Source organism: Lynx canadensis, chromosome B2 (genome assembly GCF_007474595.2).
Source record: "Lynx canadensis isolate LIC74 chromosome B2, mLynCan4.pri.v2, whole genome shotgun sequence".
NCBI lineage: Eukaryota > Metazoa > Chordata > Mammalia > Carnivora > Felidae > Lynx > Lynx canadensis.
This window is the reverse complement of record NC_044307.1, coordinates 63,790,011-63,810,740: the sequence shown is the minus strand read 5'-3', so window position 1 is coordinate 63,810,740 and position 20,730 is coordinate 63,790,011. Positions and strand designations below refer to the sequence as shown.

Genomic DNA, 20,730 nt, shown 5'->3' with positions numbered 1-20,730 from the left:
TCTGAACAGAGTACTGGGTACATGGGAGGCCTTAAATAAATGTTTGTGAATTTGTGAAACAATGAAAATTAGGGGCAGGTTGCTTTTTTCGTAAGCTCATTTTCTTAAGATATGAATTAATATAATCTTGAAAGGACTGCTTTTGAAGAACTCTGTTCATTTCTAACCACTTGGGAAACAACAGCCCTCTTGCTGAAATCTGCTCTATGCTATGAAGGTAGCATTGAAAGATGTCGGGATCCTATTATTTTACCTTCCTATTCAATGCTGCCCTTGGCTAAGTCGTGGAAGTGTGAGTAGGTGCCTTACGAGAGTTTCCGCAGCGTGCTGGTGTGCAGGTTACGCATTCAACCTACCATCTGAACAACTCCAAAAAATCCAAAAGGTGAAACAAACTGTACCCCAAAGTAAGGTTTTGATAATACTTGCATTAGAGAAAAGATATTCTAGTCAACTGGAGGAGTTATCCCAGAATCAAAAAGACAGAGAATTTCCATAAACCAACTTTCTTAAACAGAAAATGAGCCATGTTATACTTTTTCTTTTAAAACAAAAGCTGATCTATAAATAAAAACCTTTTCTTTTTTACATAGATTTTCTCTTTATTTTTGTACTTGGTATATTGCAGTATTTTATAATAATCAGTATATTGTTATATTACAAAAGATAATAAGCTACTTTTCTTTTAAATAGCTGTGTACTCAGGATTTAACAAACACCGTATCGGACTCATAGCTGAGTTTAAATTCTAAATCCAAAACTTGAAATAAAAGAAGTACCTCTCTTCCCCACTCTGGCAATAAACTAAAACTGGTGAAATTGAATATTAAAAATTCTTTCATAAAGTCACATATTTCTTAATCTTCTAAATTCTTTAGTAAACTTGGTTGATCTGTAGTTGAGAACTCATTCCATGACTTGGGGTAATCTTCCTTCCTAGACAGTTGGCAGGCTTGTCACAAAAGCCTTCATCATTCAAATTCCTTCTTTGAGACAACAATTATCCCGTTTTAAAAGCAGTATCATATGTTGACAAAGCTACATGAAGGTCTAATCTTGCCTGTTAGCATTCACCAGCTTTTCTTCTTCATAGCACAAAACAATTATTGCAAATCTCACAGTGCGTTCTCTGTTTTGCCAGAAAATTTGGAATATAAATCAACAAAGCTAATTCCTTTAAAGGATGGATTGCAGGCTCCCAATTTATGCCTCTTCCCATTCCCCACCCTCCCAACTTGCTTTTATAATCAGCAACACCAGTATGTTGCTTATAGAACAGTTCACTTGAAGGGCTAAAGTGAACAAAATGAAATCCATGACAAGACAGCAATCATGTGCATTTTTTGGCACATGACCACATCCTAGGAAATTCCTAAGGTGCTAGGTCTGGAGCCCTTTAGTGGTGGTGAAGGGTGGTTCTGGTCCTTAAAAAGCCACTTCCATCCTGGGTTTTTTTCTTACCTACAAAATATATCTCTTTGTTTACTCATTCATTAAATAATTAATAATAATTAATAATCACATGCTACATGACAGAAACTGTGCTAGGCAGTGGTGATAAAATAGAAGTTCAAAAAACCTGCAGTGCAGCAGGCAGACAGACAAAGAAAACAACAGTCGGAAGCAATGTGCCATGTTCTACATGAGAGCGGGAGGTATAAGATTACAAGGATTGTGGAAAGGACGCTTCACATAATGAGAGCACTGACAAAGGCCATGCAGGAAAGCTGATGTTGACATGAGTCATGAAGACAGAGGGAAGCTTACTTAAGCCTCCAGGAGAACCTGCACAAAGGACGGCATTTGTGAGATAGTAAGGAAAGATTACACAGTGGTTAAAATGAAGGAAAGGCATAGGGGGACAGGCAAAGAGAGGTAAAGGGCAAACTAAGAAGGACCCAGAATGATATGCAGAAGATGCAGAATCTATCTAGAAGGAGAAAGAAGCTGTTAGAATTTCAAGCCAAAGAGTTACATAGTCTGACTCCTCATTTACCAATATTACTCCACTTGTAGAAGGTAGAGGCAAAGAGCACCCACTCTGAGATGGTTACAAAAATACACATACAAACTGACGAGGGCCTAAACTAAGGCAGTGGCAATGAGGAAAGAGAAGAGGAAATGGATTCATGAGCTACTGGTATATAGAATTGACATGATTTGGATATGGAGGATGAGAGAGAGAGAAAAAAAATTATTTCTAGAGTTTAGTTTGGGACACCCTACTTTTGTAATACATAGGAGACCTCCAAGTGGAGATACCGAGCAGGTTGGAATGTATGAGCCTGGAACTCAAGAGGAATGTCTGGGTTGAAATAAAAAACTAGAAATCTTTAACACATGCAACATACAGATAGGAGAGGAGGGTACATAGTTGATGAAGGAGACAAAAGAGGATGGCCCGAGAGGTAGGAGAAAAAAAATCAACATCACTAAACCAAGAGAACAGGAGTTTCAAGAAGACAGCAGTCACAAGTGTAAATTCCTGTATAGCAGTGAAATAAGATGAAGTCTGGTAAGCGCCCAGGGAATCTCATGCTTCAGAGATTATTGGTGACTATAGAGAGTGTCCGTGGAGTAGCTTGGACACAAATCAGACTGTAATGGGTTGAAGAGTTGGCAGAACCACAAGGAATGGAATACAATTTCTAGAGGTTTGTGATAAAGAAAAATATCCGCTAGTTGGCTTGAAGATCTTTATAGCTTTCTTCTGCAACAGCGTTCCACAAAATTCTACTAATAAAACAGCTGTATCAAGAAAAGAGGACATGCTTCCCCAGATATCTAAGTTACTACCAGCCTGGATGTTAAGAAATTGAGGGGATGGAGGTAGGTAGATTCCAATCAGGATTCATCTACTTGAAGACTTGCCTTAGGGTGCTCATGCACGCAGTACAATTGTTCCTGTCCATGTAATAAAGAAGTAGGTGAGGTGTACAGTTACTAGCCTTCCTTACCTCATGCTTTGTGTGGTGGTGGGAGGTGTAAGGAGGATAACCATTTTAAACAGTAGAAAGATAGAAATTGGCTACAGGGGAGTAAAATAACCTGCAGATAAATAAGGGCTCTCCTAAGGAACAGTCATCCTACTGTTTACTCACGGGCGGTCCTGGGGGGCCTGGTTTTCCTGGAGGACCTGTTTTTCCTCGTCTTCCCTGGAAATCAAAGAGAAACAGTTAATAAATACCTGTGATTCCTTTGTATTTTAAGATAAGACAATATTAAATGGCAACTTTAAAGATAGTAAAAATCAACTGAAAGTTAAAAAATAATTTCAAGTCCACATCACCTTTAAACATCAACAAAATCTAAAAGCAATGGGCCAAATCTTAATGACCAAGATGAGAAAAGTAGTGCTTGGAATGAATAAACCTTAACTTATTAGCAGTCCTTTAAAGGCTTGCCTACCTTATTATTACTCTTGTCAAGTAATATAAACTATCTGAAGGATGGTCTAAGATTGGCATTTTATCTGATGGTTCTATGGTTTCAGATGCAATAAAACCTGCATTTGTCATCTTAAATTGGTGTTCCTCAAAGAATGGTCTGAATTGTAATTAAAAAAATTTTTTTAATGTTTATTTTTGAGATAGAGAGAGTGAGAGAGCGGGAGAGAGACAGAGAGGGAAAATCGGAATCGGAAGCATGCTCCAGACTCTGGGCTGTCAGTACAGAGCCTGACGCGGGGCTTGAACCCACGAACTGTGAGATCATGACCTGAGCCAAAGTCAGACTGAACCACCCAGGTGCCCCTCTGAATTGTAATTTTATAGCAGTGACCTGAGGGTGAGATCGGGTGTTACAGCTGCGTATTCTGGAGCTCCATCTTAATTTACTGGCTTAGAATCTCTGGGGAAAGAAGCCATGAACTTGCATTTTAAAACCATTTCAGGTCATTCTTATGTTTGCTAAAGTATGAAAAGCACTACCCTAAGCCATACCATAATCCTATGTAGTGTATAAAGCACATTAACATGCTCTTTTCCTCCCTTTGGATGGTTAAGCTATTTTTTTAAGTAAACTAAAATGAAGACCCCTTGCTTACTAGTCATTATCATAATGGAATGTTAACTTTCCCAAGTTCACAACCAGCTAAATTCCAGTTTCAAGAGTTAGAAAAATAAGATTGGGCTAACATCTATAGGTAACTGTGTACCTAATATCACTTAAAGGGCAGTTAGTTACTTTTTATAAATTTAAAATTTATTCCCCTTTCTAATAGAAGGAAGTAAGCTTAGGTATTCAAGCATACATTTTGAACAAGAAGCATTTTTGAGCATGTTTGATAAATATGTCCACTCTATTTCATTTTTCCTGATTATTTTATTATCATATTGGTAGCATATTAATAAACATTAAGACTTGTTACTACTGAAAAAGTAAAAGTTTTGGGTTAGTCTTTCAATTTTGGAAGGGAGGGGAAAGAATTGTAAACATAAACACTAAAGGCCCATTTCATTCACTAATTTTCTTGCCTTGAAAGTGCCAGGCAAAGTAGCTTTCTCTCTCTGGTTTTCATTTAGGATTGGAGTGGGGTAGGAAGTCCAATGCCAGACCAGCAGAGTAAGTTTTGGGAGGTAAGCATAAACCACACTGTGACTGGACAGGAAATGCTTGCACTGCTGTTGAAGGTGAGTTAAAGTCACAGCATCAGGAGTTCCTATAAAAATAGCTGTTTTTATAAACAATCCCAGCTAAAGTCTATGGAACATATTTTTAAAAATTGTATTAAAAACAGAAATATAATTAGTGGTGTTTTCATGTTTCTGTTTCACGTTTCTGTTTCAGAGATCTGAACCTGGGAGCTCCTTTAGGGACCTGTAACATTGGAATGAATATATAATTTAATTGTCTGTATACTTAATAAAAGTTTACACATGTACACCATTTTCTGGTCTTGTAGTTTACACATTCTGAAAATCAATATATTGGGTCTTTTAGTAAATGTAAGTCAATTAGACCCTGAGGACTAATCAATGATAAAAAGTTTACTTAGAAAGTGGAAGCACTGTAATTTATTTATTCACAGGGGCACAAAGAAACAAAATCAATGGCATCGAAGTGGGTGATTGGTTCTTTCTTTCAGGTTGAGGTAAGTTAAAACCATAGGATCAACTTCTGTGTTCATTCTCCTTTCGTTAAAGGAGACATGTATATTGATCGGGGCAGGAAGTAGGGAAAATGAGGCTGACTATTGATCAACTTTTATCACAGAGTTAATGGTTAAGGCAAACCAAATGTCAGATATTGTAAGATAACATTGGCATGTCTTAGGATGAGGAGTGAAAACAGTCATGATTCAGTATGGCATGGGCAAGCATCCAAATTCTTGCATATCACTGCGGGTTTATGTGATCATTCAAGTCAGCCTTGCAATCGTCAGAGTGCACTGATGTGCATGCTGGAAGAGTGCAGGGGAAGCCTGCTTTTGTTCTCGCATCCTTGCTAAGAGTGGATGTGCAGGTAAAATATTTTTCAGGGATGTTAAATTACTGGAACATATTGTGTGTAGGAGATAACTTCAGATGACAAGTATTTTCAGTTTAAATGTGATTTGTAGGCTTGAGTTTCTAGAACACCTTAATACGGATTTGAATACTTTTTAAAGATTTCTTTACAAAGCAGCATAGGCCCCATTTTCTTAGCCATAGAGCTAAATGCGCCTTAAATATATTGGGACCTAGGACTTTAGCTTAAGTCTTAAGTTTCATTGACCTGTCAGGGGGATCTTACAGGACAGAGTGGGGGAAGGGGGGGGTGAATAGATGAAAACCTGGTGGAAGCTCCAGAAGGTGAGGTCTCAGAGTGGTCTTGAACTATTGGACTGACAGACTGTGGTCCTACTTCCAGACATCATCTTTCTTCTCTCCAAGGAGCCCCACGAATTAACTCCTTTGTCTTCTTTACTCCCATTCAAGGCCTCCAGCTGCACTGAACAGTCTCACAGTCTCCCATTCCTCCAAAACGTCTTTTGTTTTTTCACTTAAAAACATTAGGGAAGGGCAAAAGCCTACCTAAGACATAACAGTAGATTTTTGGTAGGGTGCATTTTATTGTTTAAGCATGGATAACTCGGGGAATATTTTATTTGTAATATATGCCAAGACAGCAGGCATAAACCACAACTCTCATCCTAGAACTAAAATCAGATTCCTCCAGTTTTTCTGAGGGGAGTGTAATCTATGAATCTCTGTTGTTTCCTTACAGGACTCCAGGGGATTGTGTGGGGATGCCTGGGGCCAGGGGTGAGGGCTGCTGCCGGTGCGATGGGAGGAATGGCGGGCTCATGTTTGTTCCCACTTCTGCCTCCTTCTATTTCAGTGCCTTCACTGCAAGGCTTACTCTAGACCCCACTGAAAAGTAAGACAAAAAGTGGGGACTTGGATGAGGGTGGGGATGCAAATCCTAGCAGATAACAGACAAATGCTGACCTGGGGTAACCTTCCTGGTTAGGATGTGTGCTCCCAGGTGGCCATTTGTTCAGAAGCAATTCTGATAAATTGGAGTCTGGCTGAATCTCCAATTGGATGGGGACCTACTGTTCCAGCATAATCACAATTGGGCTAATCCAACACTTTTCTGAAAAGTGGAGCATAAAGCACAAAACACAGATTCATTGTATCAGGTTGCCCTGGAAACCTCAAAGTGCTCAACATGTAAGTTTCCTGTTTGTAAAAGTGGAAAGGTTATTAGACAGCAGTTTAGATATTTGTCTAATGATTTAAGCCCAGCGGTGCTCCAACCCAATTGTGCATCAGTATCATCAGGAGGGCTAGTTACAACAGATCAATATGTGAGGAAAAGGGAACTCTCGTGCACTGTTGGTGGACATGTACAGTGGTACAGCCACTATGGAAAACAGTATGGAGTCCCTCAAAAAAGTAAAAATAGAAATACCACACTGATTCCACTACTGGGTATTTATTTAAGGAAAAAACACTAATCTGAAGAGATACATGCACCAGTATATTTATTGCAGCATTATTTACAATAGCCAAGCTATGGAAGAAACCTAAGTGTCCATTATTAGATGAAGGATAAAGAAGATAATACACACACACACACACACACACACACACACACACACACACTGAAATATTACTCAGCCATACAAAAGAATGAAATCTTGCCATTTGCAACAACATGGATGGACCTAGAGGGTATTATGCTAAGTGAAATAAGTCAGACAGAGAAAGACAAATACTGTATGATTTCCCTGATATGTGGAATCTAGAAAACAAAACAAATGAACAAACAAAACAGAACACATACTCCGAAGTACAGAGAATAAACTGGTGGTTGCCAGACAGGTGGGTGGTGGGAGAATGGATGAAATAGATGAAGGAGATTAAGAGGTACAAACTTCCAGGTATACAGTAAAGAAGTCATGGGGATGTAAAAGTACATCAAAGAGAAGAAAGTTGATAGAATTATAGTAATTTTGTATGGTAACAGATGGTGGCAAGACTTATTGTGGTGATTATTTTGTAATGTGTATAAATATTGAATCACTATGTTGCATACCTGAAACTACTGTAAGACTGTATGTGAATTATACTTTTAAAAAAACCCAAAAGATTTCTGCCCCCACTTCCAGAGTTTCTGATTGACTAGGTCTGGGGCAGGGCCTGAGAATTCACATTTATTTTTAATAAGTTCCCAGTAATGTTGATGTTAATGGCTAAAAGACCGTACTTTGAGAACCCCTACTGTAAGCCTCGAGCTCTTATTCATACTTATTTATTTATTTATTTTTAATATGAAATTTATTGTCAAATTGGTTTCCATACAACACCCAGTGCTCATCCCAACAGGTGCCCTCCTCAGTGCCCATCACCCACCCTTCTCTCCCTCCCACCCCCCATCAACCCTCAGTTTATTCTCAGTTTTTAAGAGTCTCTTATGGTTTGGCTCCCTCCCTCTCTAACTTTTTTTTTCCTTCCCCTCCCTCATGGTCTTCTGTTAAGTTTCTCAGAGCCACATAAGAGTGAAAACATATGGTATTTGTCTTTCTCTGTATGGCTTATTTCACTTAGCATAACACTTTCCAGTTCCCTCCATGTTGCTACAAAAGGCCATATTTCATTCTTTCTCATTGCCAAGTAGTATTCCATTGCGTATATAAACCACAATTTCTTTATCCATTCATCAGTTGATGGACATTTAGGCTCTTTCCATAATTTGGCTATTGTTGACAGTGCTGCTATAAACATGGGGGTACAAGTGCCCCTATGCATCAGCACTCCTGTATCCCTTGGGTAAATGGTGCTGGGAGACTGGACAGCAACATGCAGAAGAATGAAACTACACCACTTTCTTAACACCATTCACAAAAATAAACTCAAAATGGATAAGGACCTGAATGTGACACAGTAAACCACCAAAACCCTAGAGGAGCAAGCAGGAGAAAACATCTCTGACCTCAGCCGCAGCAATTTCTTACTTGACCCATCTCCAAAGGCAAGAGAATTAAAAGCAAAAATGAACTATTGGGACCTCATCAAGATAAAAAGCTTCTGCATTGCAAAGGAAACAATCAACAAAACTAAAAGGCAACCGACAGAACGGAAAAAGATATTTGCAAATGACATATCGGACTAAGGGCTAATATCCAGAATCTATAAAGAACTCACCAAACTCCACACATGAAAAACAAATAACCCAGTGAAGAAATGGGCAGAAAACATGAATAGACACTTCTCTAAAGAAGACATCCAGATGGCCAACAGGCACATGAAAAGATGCTCAACGTCACTCCTCATCAGGGAAATACAAATCAAAACCACACTGAGATACCACCTCACGCCAGTCAGAGTGGCTAAAATGAACAAGTCTTATTCATATTTAAAGTTAGCCAGTCATTGGGGTGCCTGGGCAGCTCAGTCAGTTAAGCATCTGACTTTGGCTCAGGTCATGATCACTCAGTTTGTGAGTTCAAGTCCCACATCAGGCTCTGTACTGACAGCTCAGAGCCTGGAAAATGCTTCCAATTCTGTGTCTCCCTCTCCCTCTGCCCTTCCCTCACTCACGCTCTGTATCTCTCTCTCAAAAATAAATAAACATTAAAAAATACAATAAAATAGGGGTGGCTGGGTGGCTCAGTTGGTTAAGCGTCTGACTTCGGCTCAGGTCATGATCTTACAGTTCATGGGTTGGAGCCCCGCCACGTCAGGCTCTGTGCTGACAGCTCAGAGCCTGGAGCCTGCTTCAGATCCTGTTTCTCCCTCTCTTTCTGCCCCTCCCCTGCTCACACTCTGTCTCTCTCTCAAAGATAAATAAACATAAAAAAAACAACTAAAAAACAAAATAAAATAAAGTTAGGCAATCATGTAGAGCCCCTAATGTCTTGTAAATCTTGTAGCTTAGACCAAAAACCTTAATTGGTTTTGTGATTATGTGAAGCTTTGAGGATAAAAAGTCCATTGTCAAATTCAAGAGCACCTGGACTAGAATTCTGGCTTTGTCTCTTAAGGAATTTGTGTGTGTGTGTGTGAGTGTGTGTGTGTGTGTGTGTGTGTGTGTCAAGATTTCATTGCTGTAAAATTGATACTTATATTTTGCAACAGGTTTGCTAAGCATTAAAAAAAAAGATCACATGTAAATTCTTACCATATATACACCCATTAGGATGGCTTTCTTTCAAAACGTGTTGGCAGGAATGTGGAAAAATTGGAACACTTATTCACTCTTGGTAAAATATTGCAACTGCTATGGAAACCACTATGCAGATTCTTAAAAAAATTATTAGTAGAACTAACATATGATATAGAAATCCCACTTGTAGGCATATATCCAAGAGAATTGAAAACAGGGTGTTGAAGAGATATTTGCACACCCATGTTCATAGCAGCATAGCCATGAGGTGGAACCAGTTCAAATGTCCACTAACAGATAAATGGATAAACAAAATGTGGTTATAAACATACAATGGAATATTATTTACCTTTAAAAAGGAAGGAAATTCTGACACAGGCTACATGAACCTTGATGACATTATGCTAGTTGAAACAAGCATAGTCAAATAAGTCACTAAATGAAAATACTGTATGATTACTGTGTGCACCACTTACATGAGGTACCTAGAGTAGACAAGTTTATAGAACCAGACAGTGGTGGTTACCAGGGGCTGGGGGAAGAGAAAAGAGGGGAGTTGTTGTTTAATGAGTTCACAGTTTTACTTTTGCAAGATGAAAAAGTTCTGGAGATCTGTTTCCCAACAATGTGAATACGTTTAACATTATAGAACTATACACTTGAAAATGGTTAAGACAGAGAATTTTATGTGATATGTATTGTCCACAGTTAAAAACAAGAATACTCTTGACACGACATCCGATACATGGTGGTAATAAGAACATTAGTTCCTTTTCTTCCTGCCCTTCTACCATCCTTTGCCAAATTCTCTACTTTTTTCATTTAAAAATGTTTGATAATATACAGTATCAAGCAAACCTTCTAAAATATGTATTGTGCATTAATTGAAAAGTATAACCAACGGAGAAATGGGAACCCTCTTGCACTGTTGGTGGGAATGCAAACTGGTGCAGCCACTCTGGAAAACAGTGTGGAGCTTCCTCAAAAAATTAAAAGTACATCTACCCTATGACCCAGCAATAGCACTGCTAGGAATTTATCCAAGGGATACAGGAGTACTGATGCATAGGGGCACTTGTACCCCAATGTTTATAGCAGCACTGTCAACAATAGCCAAATTATGGAAAGAGCCTAAATGTCCATCAACTGATGAATGGATAAAGAAATTGTGGTTTATATACACAATGGAGTACTACGTGGCAATGAGAAAGAATGAAATATGGCCCTTTGTAGAAACATGGATGGAACTGGAGAGTGTGATGCTAAGTGAAATAAGCCATACAGAGAAAGACAGATACCATATGTTTTCACTCTTATGTGGATCCTGAGAAACTTAACAGAAACCCATGGGGGAGGAGAAGGGAAAAAAAAAGAGGTTAGAGTGGGAGAGAGCCAAAGCATAAAAGACTCTTAAAAACTGAGAACAAACTGAGGGTTGATGGGGGTTGGGAGGGTGGGGGGGGTGGGTGATGGGTATTGAAGACTGCATTTTTTGGGATGAGCACTGGGTGTTGTATGGAAACCAATTTGACAATAAATTTCATAAAAAAAGTATAACCAATTCTTAACTATGCATGTGGTATTTTTTTCATCCAAGATAACAATCAAGTTGCGCCCATTAAGCATAGACATATAAAAATTAAATTGTGAGGTATTCATAGAATGGAATACTATATAGAAACAAAAATGAATGGAATACAACTACATGCAACAATACAAGTGACTCTTGCAAACATAAAAGGAATAAACGCAGTCAAAATTAAACCATGCTGTTAGAAGTTATTATGGGTTACTGCTGTGGGAGCTGGAAGTGACGGAAAGAGAGCATTAGAGGGATTTTAAGGTGCTGGTGATACTCATGTTCTATTTCCTGAACCTGTGTGCTGGTTACATGGGTGTGCTCAATTTTTTTTACAATTTTTTTTACGTTTTTATTTATTTTTGAGACAGAGAGAAAGTACCAAGTGGGGAGGGACAGAGAGAGGGAGACAGGAACCAAAGAGAGCTCTGCGCTGACAGGAGAGAGCCCGATGTGGGGCTCGAACCCACCAGCTGTGAGATCATGACCTGAGCCAAAGTTGGATGCTTAGTCAAACAAGCCACCCAGGAGCCCTGGATGTGCTCAATTTTTGAAAAATCACCAAGCTGTATATCCGTGTGATACATATATTTTTCTGAATGTATGTTACAATAAACTTTTTTAAAAAATGAAACCAGGAGATTTCAACAATAGAATGATTTTATTTGAATTATCTAATGACTTCAGCCATCTGCATTTGCTGTGTGCAAAGCCACAGAGGGTCACTATCATCAGGAAGAAAAAAGCAAACAAAACAAGGCTACTTAAATAAATGACATCTACGAGTCTCAACGGTTCAAAATAGCCTGGTGCTCCCAGGGTGACTTACAGTATGAGCGCATCTTAAATTAGTCACTTGATTTATAAACTCGGCCCTGCAGGAGCACCACGAGGAGAAAGAATGCACATAATGGGCTACTGGTACTTATCTGACAGATGGTTTTTGCTGTTGATGAGGATGAGGATGATGAAGACAAGTTTGCAGCAGTATTTGGACTTAAATAAAGGATGGTATGCAGACCTCAAGCCCACAGAGGAGACATATGTGAAAGCAGTCTCTCTAAATTGCCAGATCTTGCTAATACAGCTGGCTCTGCTCAAATATTTCCCTGTCCCGTGTGTGTATTTAGCACACTCTTAGGCATCAGCTCAGCCTGAACAAGGTATCAAGGAAATGTCAAGGAAGAAGACACAGGGCCTTGACTGGCACTCCCAACTGTGAATGAGGTGTTAATTACACAGGAAAACATTACAGACTATTTGGGAAGTTCAGTTTTCTTTTTTTACATTGTGAGCGGAAATAAGACTTATGACTTATGTAAAAACTTACCACATTTTGGAATGTGGTACATTGTGAGCGGAAATAAGACTTATGACTTATGTAAAAACTTACCACATTTTGGAATCAATGATATGTGAAAAAAGGGGGATTGGAATACTTATGTGAGAATGCATAATATCCTAAATGCATTTTATTTCTTAACAGATATTTAAAAATACATCTATGACAGCAACAACCCTACTCATAAAGGTCTGATTATTTCAGGGATCAGACAAGTGGCTCTTTGAAGGACATGGGAAGAGGATATAATTCAGCATGGACAAATGATTTGAAATAGGTTTAGAGCCCAGGAAAGATGAGTCCACACTATGCTGCCATTCCCAATATTGCCTTTCTTCTTTAGGGTGGGATCTCAAAATTTCTAAATCATTCCACAATTTCCCCATCTTTCTGTCCCCTGTACATGTTCTGAGTAACTCCAGTGGCTTTTCAAAACAAGTTAGAAATATGACAATATTATGTAATCCCCCTCAGCTACAATTGAATAAGTGATAATCTAAATGCATTGGTCTAAGCCAAAGGGTCTGGTCTGTCAGTAATGTCTAGAGTCACTGTTTAGTATTCCTATTAAGTTATTATGTTGTTACTAATTTGGTCATAAAGATTAAGTATAGTCGAGGTCTGACCTCTTAACCCCCTTCTGTTTGAATATACTAACAATCAACTTTCCCTCCTGTGCCCTGAGCTATCCATGTTGTACAAAAAAAAACTTAAGAAAAGTCTATGACTAACAATTATAAAAATGGTTGCCATTTATCAAGTACTTGCCATGGTCCAGGCAGAGACTGCTGAGCAATGACTTAACATTAGTTTGCTTAACCTTTTCAAAACTACCTTGGGAGGATGGTACCGTTCCGTTCCAATTTTACAGAGAGAGAAAGGTTAAACATCTCACTCCAAATCACTCTTCTCTTAATTGGTGGGGCAAAAATTTAAAGCCGAGTGTATCTGATCTTAAAATCCATAATCCTCAGAATTGAGGTTTCCTTGGTCGGTATCCTGATCATTTTTTTAATGTTTATTTTTGAGAGGGAGAGAGAGGGAGAGAGGAGGAGGATGCGCAGAGAGAGAGGGAGACACAGAATCTGAGGCAGGCTCCAGGTTCTGAGCTGTCAGCACAGAGCCCAATGTGGGTCTCGAACTCATGAACTGTGAGATCATGATCTGAGCTGAAGTTAGAGGCTTAACCAACTGAGCCACCCAGGTGTCCTCCCTGCCCCAATCATTCACAATTTAGGTTACTTTGCTGCTGTAATTGTTGAGTTTCTCTTATATCCTCACAACCAAGGCAGATTTTTTTTAACGTCCCAGTTGCTTATCACTTTGTCCTTTGGAATTTGGGTCTCCTGGGCTCTCACCTGCTCCCCTGACTTCTGCTTGCTCCTGCCTCAGAATCTACCCTGACTTCTGCAGACCCTCCATCCTGCCATTGGGATTTGTCTGGACTTCTGATTGCCTTGCCAACCATCAACTCTCTCAGTCCCAATTTCTGGCTCTGTTTTCTATGACTGCCATTGTCATTCTCTGCCAAGGCACTTGATGCATCTTGGTATCATGTGTGGGGCAACAGTAGGGTGTGGCTAAACAACTTCCGGAACATGCTGGGAATATATTTTAACATCTCTGTGCCACATTAAGAGGGTGGATGCTGGAAGCACACTGTAAAATGTTCTTTTCCTCCATAACTGGAAATTCACAGCAGGCATGCTCACAGAAGGGAAATGGGGAATCAGTCCTTGTACACAGTCTTCTTGGTCTGAGGATGATGCCTCTGGTCTTCCACATCTCTAAGCACTTTCATAATGCCTCGTGAAGGCAGAATTTTCTATTTCACTTTTGTTAAGGGAACCTGTTATATTTTTAATTTAGAGCAGATAGAATCAACATGTAGAGGAAAAAATAATGCACATAAACTGTCATGTCTACTTTCATAGAAACATTAAAATGAAAACAATGTACTGAGGTTCCCCAAGAAGCTTCAGAGAGGTCAGAGTCTGAGCCAGTAAAACAAGAACACACTTGGCCTCAACAGCTGGCTCTGGGACAAAGAAATCATCAATGATATTTTATATCTTGATTTCAATTAACATAAAGTTATAGTGGGTAAAATTTCAGCATTTTTGAGTTGCCTACTTTAAAAGATGAAATGTATCCTCAAGGGTAGAATTTTAGAACTGCATTTTGAATGTGAAGGATTGATTAACCAGCACCAAATAAATTCACAGGAATACATTTTGCAGCTATCCAATAACTGCCTGGTAAATGAAGAGAATTCCAGAGGATCCATAAGATGATCTATAAAGGTCACCTGATTTGAAAGAGAACTTTTAGTGCATAATTCTCAATTCATCAATTTGAATTTAATAGGTCAAATTGCATTTTGGATATTTAAATGCTGACTTCAGAACCAAACCCTAACCAAAAGATGGGTAAATTTATTTAAGAAAAATGTACTGTCTGTGTTTTATATATGGTGCAGGGAGGAAACACATTAATATGACTAAGACCTGGGTCTTGCCTTCAAAGTAGAAGACAAAGGACAGTTATTCATAACAACTATTTGGATTGACTTGTTCATTTGGTTATGGGGAGGGAAAGGAAGTTCTGGGGAGGGAAAGGAAGAATAAGTTCTTGCCCATAGTGATTATGTGCTAGTCTTCAATAACTCCCTTCAGCCTTCTCTTTGAGAGGGAAGAGAAGGAGGTAGGGTCATCAGCATGGGAGTGAAATGTAGGGAGAAAATCATCTGTACACCCTCAGCAACAAGATGGGGCACAAACCATAAAATGTCTTTTTAAACAGGGACAGCATTTCCTGGATGCTTCTGCACTGAAATAGATGTGTGTATCCTCTTTGGTCCTTTTCTGCTCTGATACTTAACACCAACTTTTTGATCAAGTGTGTTCAGAAGGCATTTCCCAGCCCATCACTCTTTTTTTTTTTTTTTTTTTTGGTTTGATCCTTGATTGATCCAAGTATTGGGAAATGTACTGATGACCTTCAAATACTGAACACTTGAGGACATGCCATTTTATACAAATACTGGGTAATTTTTTTTCTTGACTTGAATACTACTTAACATTTCTTTAAACTTCACATCCAGGATCACTTGAAACTGTGGGTAAAATTAATTTGGAGTCTAGCTTCATCAATATGTCTCTCCAGAGAGTCTCTTTTTCTCTCAGCTCCAACCTTTTCAAAACATAAGATTAGGATTTCCTGGGAAAGCCAGTGTCCCACTTGGTCCTTGCAGTTTTCATGGTGGGTCATTTGCTGGATTCTTTTCATGTTCTCCTTTGATTTTTTCCACCCCCTCTAGGGAACTACCATACAGGCAGAAGTCCTAGCTACATCTTGTTCCCAGCATCCTGCCTACATGTAGTACATACATATACACATGCCTACATACATATGGATTCATTCATAAAACCTACCTAATTCAGCTTCTCAACTACATAAAACTTCCATTACAACTTTTAAACTTTTTTTGTTCATCTGCCACCTCTTCACTGTGTCTTTGTAGGACATTTTTCCCACTTTCGGCCAGCTCATGTTCAGACTCATTCATTCATCCATTCATTCACTTAAAAAACATTTACTGAGCCCTAATATAGCCAGATCCCTTTCTATGCTTTGGAAATATCTTCAATCTTGTCCTTTCATTGGGAACAATAATCATAATGGATATCATATGGTCCTTATTCTCTGCCACACACCATCCTAAGCAATTTACAACTATTTATTCATTACATCTTCAAAATATCTTTGCGGTATCTCTGCTTTACAGATGAGGTGACTGAGTGACAAGCAACTTGCCTATGATCACATGGCTACTAAGTAGCAAAGTTGGGAACCCAGGCAAATTGGCTGTCTCATCTCTGATCATTACCACATCATACTTATTGCATATTTGGTAACTAAACAAATAAAGACATGAATTTTGGATAGCAATAAGCATTATGAAAAAATAAAGCAGGGTAAACTGTATAAAGTTATACAGGAAGGTGTGCAGTTTCAGATAGAAAAATCAGACAGCTGAGCCAAGTGAATCCCTGGGCCATGCAAGGTCTGAGAAAGAAAATCCAGCAGCGAGAGCAGCAAGAAGTGAGCCCAGAGTATGGCTTGTTCAAGGAACGGCAAGAAACGCAGGCAGCTAGAGAGGAGCAAGTCAGTGGGAAGGTGGTAGGCAGGCCAGATTACGATGGAACTCATAGATTATGATGAGGGGCTCCAAGTTTTATTGTTTTGATTATAATGGGAAGCTACTGGAAGTTTCGTTTTAAAAAAGTCACATAATAGAGGTTGATCTAAGTACCTGCCTATCTATATAATAGGCAGGAAGGTAATACTACTATAAAGTCATCATTTAATACAGGGGCTGAACAGAGCTGATTTTAGGTTATCTGACTTAGATTGCTTATGGAAATATCTCCTTCTATTTGTGCAGATAACCAGGAGTTGATTATCTATATAGCATCTTGTGATGGTTAATTTTATGTGTCAAATTGACTGGACCATGGTGTCCATGTATTTGGTCAAACATTATTCTGTTTTTGTAAAGGTATTTTTTTTTTTTTGGTGACATTAACATTTGAATCAGTGGACTTTGAATAAAGTAGAATGTCTTCCATAATTTGAGTGAGACTTATCCAATCAGTTGAAGGTCTGGATAGAACAAAGACTGATCTCTTCCAAGCCAGAAAGAGTTCCGCCAGCAGACTGCCTTTGGATTTGCAAAGATTTGGGTGTCCAGTCCACCTGCCTACTCCACAGACTTTGGATTTAGTAAGCTTCCATAACTGTCTGTGCCAATTACTTAAAATAACTCTATGTATACACATCCTGTTGATTTTGTTTCTCTGGAGAACCTGACTAATACACATTTCCATTTACATGTACAAACTATTTATTACCTTCCATTAACATTTTATGTTACTGAATATAATACCTATTACTCTCTGATATTTACCCAATCCATTGTTTTTGACTAGAAAAGAAGATATATGAGGAAGTGAGACCTATTTTATCTTTCACTGTGAACTATGGCTTTAAAATAGAGAAAGCTGCATTGTGTAAGTAATCCTGGAAGACTTATACAAGGATATTAATAATTTAATGAACTCATACTCAAGGGGAAAAATGTTCTCGAAACATGTCAGGATGAATTTTCAAGGGAAAGACCTAATTAGCAGTGTCTGAAGCATATGTCATCACATTTAGAAAACAAGAACTAGTCCCTGTGGACAGAATGGTACGTTGGATTTTAAAGCTTTAACTACTCCAGTTAATATGTATGATTAATGAGCAATATGTCAGTTAGCTGGCCTAACTCAAGTGAAAGACCTTACAGGAAAAAAATAAAAGAGGATATTTAAACTAATACCTAGAAATATGCAAATGTAGTTTATAATCTCTTTTATATTACGACAACCAATAACTTAGAGTCTTTACTGGGAAATAATATCATAGTTTGCACAGCTTTTAAAATATAGAATCAAAGCTACAAAGATGCCCTATAGTAACAGATGACCAGAGGTTCCAACGACTTTACAAATGAATCCTGAGAGGCTAACAAAAGATAAAAATCCCTTAATGTGGGATTACGGTTGAGAAATCAACAGTTGGGGAAACAAAGTAGAAATTTAAGTAGTTATGTCATTATCTTTTACTTATATATAATAAAGTATTTTTATCTGATTATTTAGATAAAATCATCAAGAAGAAATAGGAGTTAAGTCCATTCAAAGGATAGAACACATGTAGATGGTGACTATTTGATATCAAGATCTCCAGAGGCAAAGAGAAAAATCCGATCACTTTGTATTTGTGATTCTAAACATAAAATTATGTGGTAATGTTCATAGGTCCAGTTGGATGTTTGGGCTCCTGAAGACAGAACCATACTTTAAATCCTTCAGAAACATCAATAACTAAAACTGCAAAAGAATTAATGTTGTAAATGATGAAAACTACTGATTTATTTACTACCTTAATGAGAAATGAACTGCTAATGAAAAACACAAAGGAGTGAGAGAATAAACAGATAATCTTATATCAATAGTAAGCATTTATATATTCATTACTTATTACTTACAGTGCTTCCCATATTACAGATAGGGAGGGAGGCAAACCACAAGAGACTCTTAAATACAGAGAACAAACTAAGGGTGGATGGGGGAGAGGGAAAATGGGTGATGGGCATTGAGGAAGGCACTTGTTGGGATGAGCACTGGGTGTTGTATGTAAGCCAATTTGACAATAAATTATATTCATAAAAAAAATAAAATGTAGAACACAAAAAAATACAGAGAAAATTAGACGCAGATTCTGCCCTTAAGGGGCTTATAATCTAGTATTAGAACATTTCTCTTCTTCCTACTGTATAAGTTTTTTTTTTTCACACAAAAAAATAAGGTTGCTTAAAGAGATCCAAGAAAAGAGAATAATTAACCATTATTTTCAAGATTTGGAAGTTGCATAAAATTTGGACATAAATGGCTTCGGATTATAAGAGTAGTAGTATTTCTATTTTGGCATACTTTAAATATGTAGTGTACTTTTTGTCCATGGTCATATTTTATATTATATAGAAAGGCATATATCAAGGTAAATATAGATTCTAAATCTTATATATTTATGACAAGAATAATTGATCATTGCCTTAACAACAATAATAGGATGGAAAACAGTAGGCACTGTTTGAGAAGCCAGGGACCTGGTCGCTAGTACCTTCCCTTTTATTTATGAGCTAATCTCTCAGCCTTAGCTGCACCCACCTTAAAAAAAAAAGAGTAAAGAGATACCTACCTAAAAACAGTGGACTGGAAAATATGAACACCTGAGAAGTAGTTACTTCAAGAGAAATATCTAAGTTGGAAAAAAACTGTCTATAATTTTTCATCATTATCAGACTGTAATTCCCTGAAGGCTGTGACAGTACCTGGCATGGAGTAAGTCTCCATAAATGCCTACCTATTCTTCTGTACAGAAAGTTCCAAGCTTTCCCCGAGAGGTTAAACCCCATGGGGGCATGGAGAAGGTAGTCTAACATATCCAGATGGAGAGGCTGTAAATCAATCACATTCTTAGAAAATATGAAGGAAAAATATATCCCAAAGACTCCTTTTAAAAATCAGTATTGGGGTCAACCTAGTGGTCTAAAATAAAACCTCATACAGAATGTGTTAACACTAGCATGTGAACATGGTTGACTTATGGGTAAGATATGTCCACAGAAATAGTGGTAATAAGCAGTCATCAGATACCTAGTTCTCTTCTCCCCTGAACATTGGTGAGGATTGGTAGGATTCCTGGCAAGGTTGGAACTGAAGTTTTCAAATGTAAACAACATTTTGCCTAAGGATTTCTAGTTTTGGCCTTAACCTCTAAATGAAATGAACATTGTATCTTGACTTTTTTTATTTGAATAGAGTTGACACATGTTACATCGGTTTCAGGTATAGAGTATCCTGATGCAACATCTCCATACATTAGGCTATGCTCACTACAATTGTAGCTACCATCAGTCACCATGCAACACTATTACAACCACTGACTATATTCCTGTGCTGTACCTTTTATTCCTATGGCTTATTCATTCCATGAATACTCAGATTTCACAAAGGACAAACTAGGGCCCCTACTCAAATTTAAACTTCACAAAGACCAAACTATGGCCTGCAGGGTTCTGCTCAACAAGGCCCAATAGATTCTACCTCCTCTCCCCTCTCATACCATTCTAGCCTCACCGGTTTCCTGTAGTCCCTTGAAATTTCCACCTCAGGCTCTTGTACCTGCTGCTTCATCCAGATTTCCACAGAGCCTGCTCCTTCACCTCTTTTAGATCTCTGGTCACAGGTCATCTTTTTAACACAGCTTTCTCTGACTTCCTAACAATATTCCCTATCCCTTCTCCTGTTTTCTTACTTTTGGTTGCATCTTTCACCGTTGACCAAAACTTACTTATTTTGTTGCTGTCTATCTCTGTAATAGACTTTAAGCTCCATGAGGGCAGAACTTTTTTTTCTATTGCAGCAGTTGGCAATTTTTCCTGTAAAGGGTAAGATAGTAAATATTTTAGTCTGTCACAATACTCAACTCTGTTGTTGTAGAGCAGCCATAGAAAGTATGTAAGGAAATGAGTATATGTTTACAAAAACATATGGTGGGTCAGATTTGGACCAAGGGCCATGGTTTGCTGACTCCCAGTTTATAG

The 20,730-nt window shown here is 38.2% G+C and overlaps 1 protein-coding gene across 1 annotated transcript in view; it reads right to left on the bottom strand.

Moving 5' to 3' along the window:
* The window catches only part of COL19A1 (collagen type XIX alpha 1 chain), a 342,994-nt gene that overhangs the window by 100,961 nt on the left and 221,303 nt on the right, over positions 1-20,730 (bottom strand). Inside the window, exon 16 of the mRNA XM_032593194.1 lies at positions 3,102-3,155. Within this exon, the coding sequence (XP_032449085.1) occupies positions 3,102-3,155 (54 nt within the window). The remainder of the gene's footprint in view (positions 1-3,101; positions 3,156-20,730) is intronic.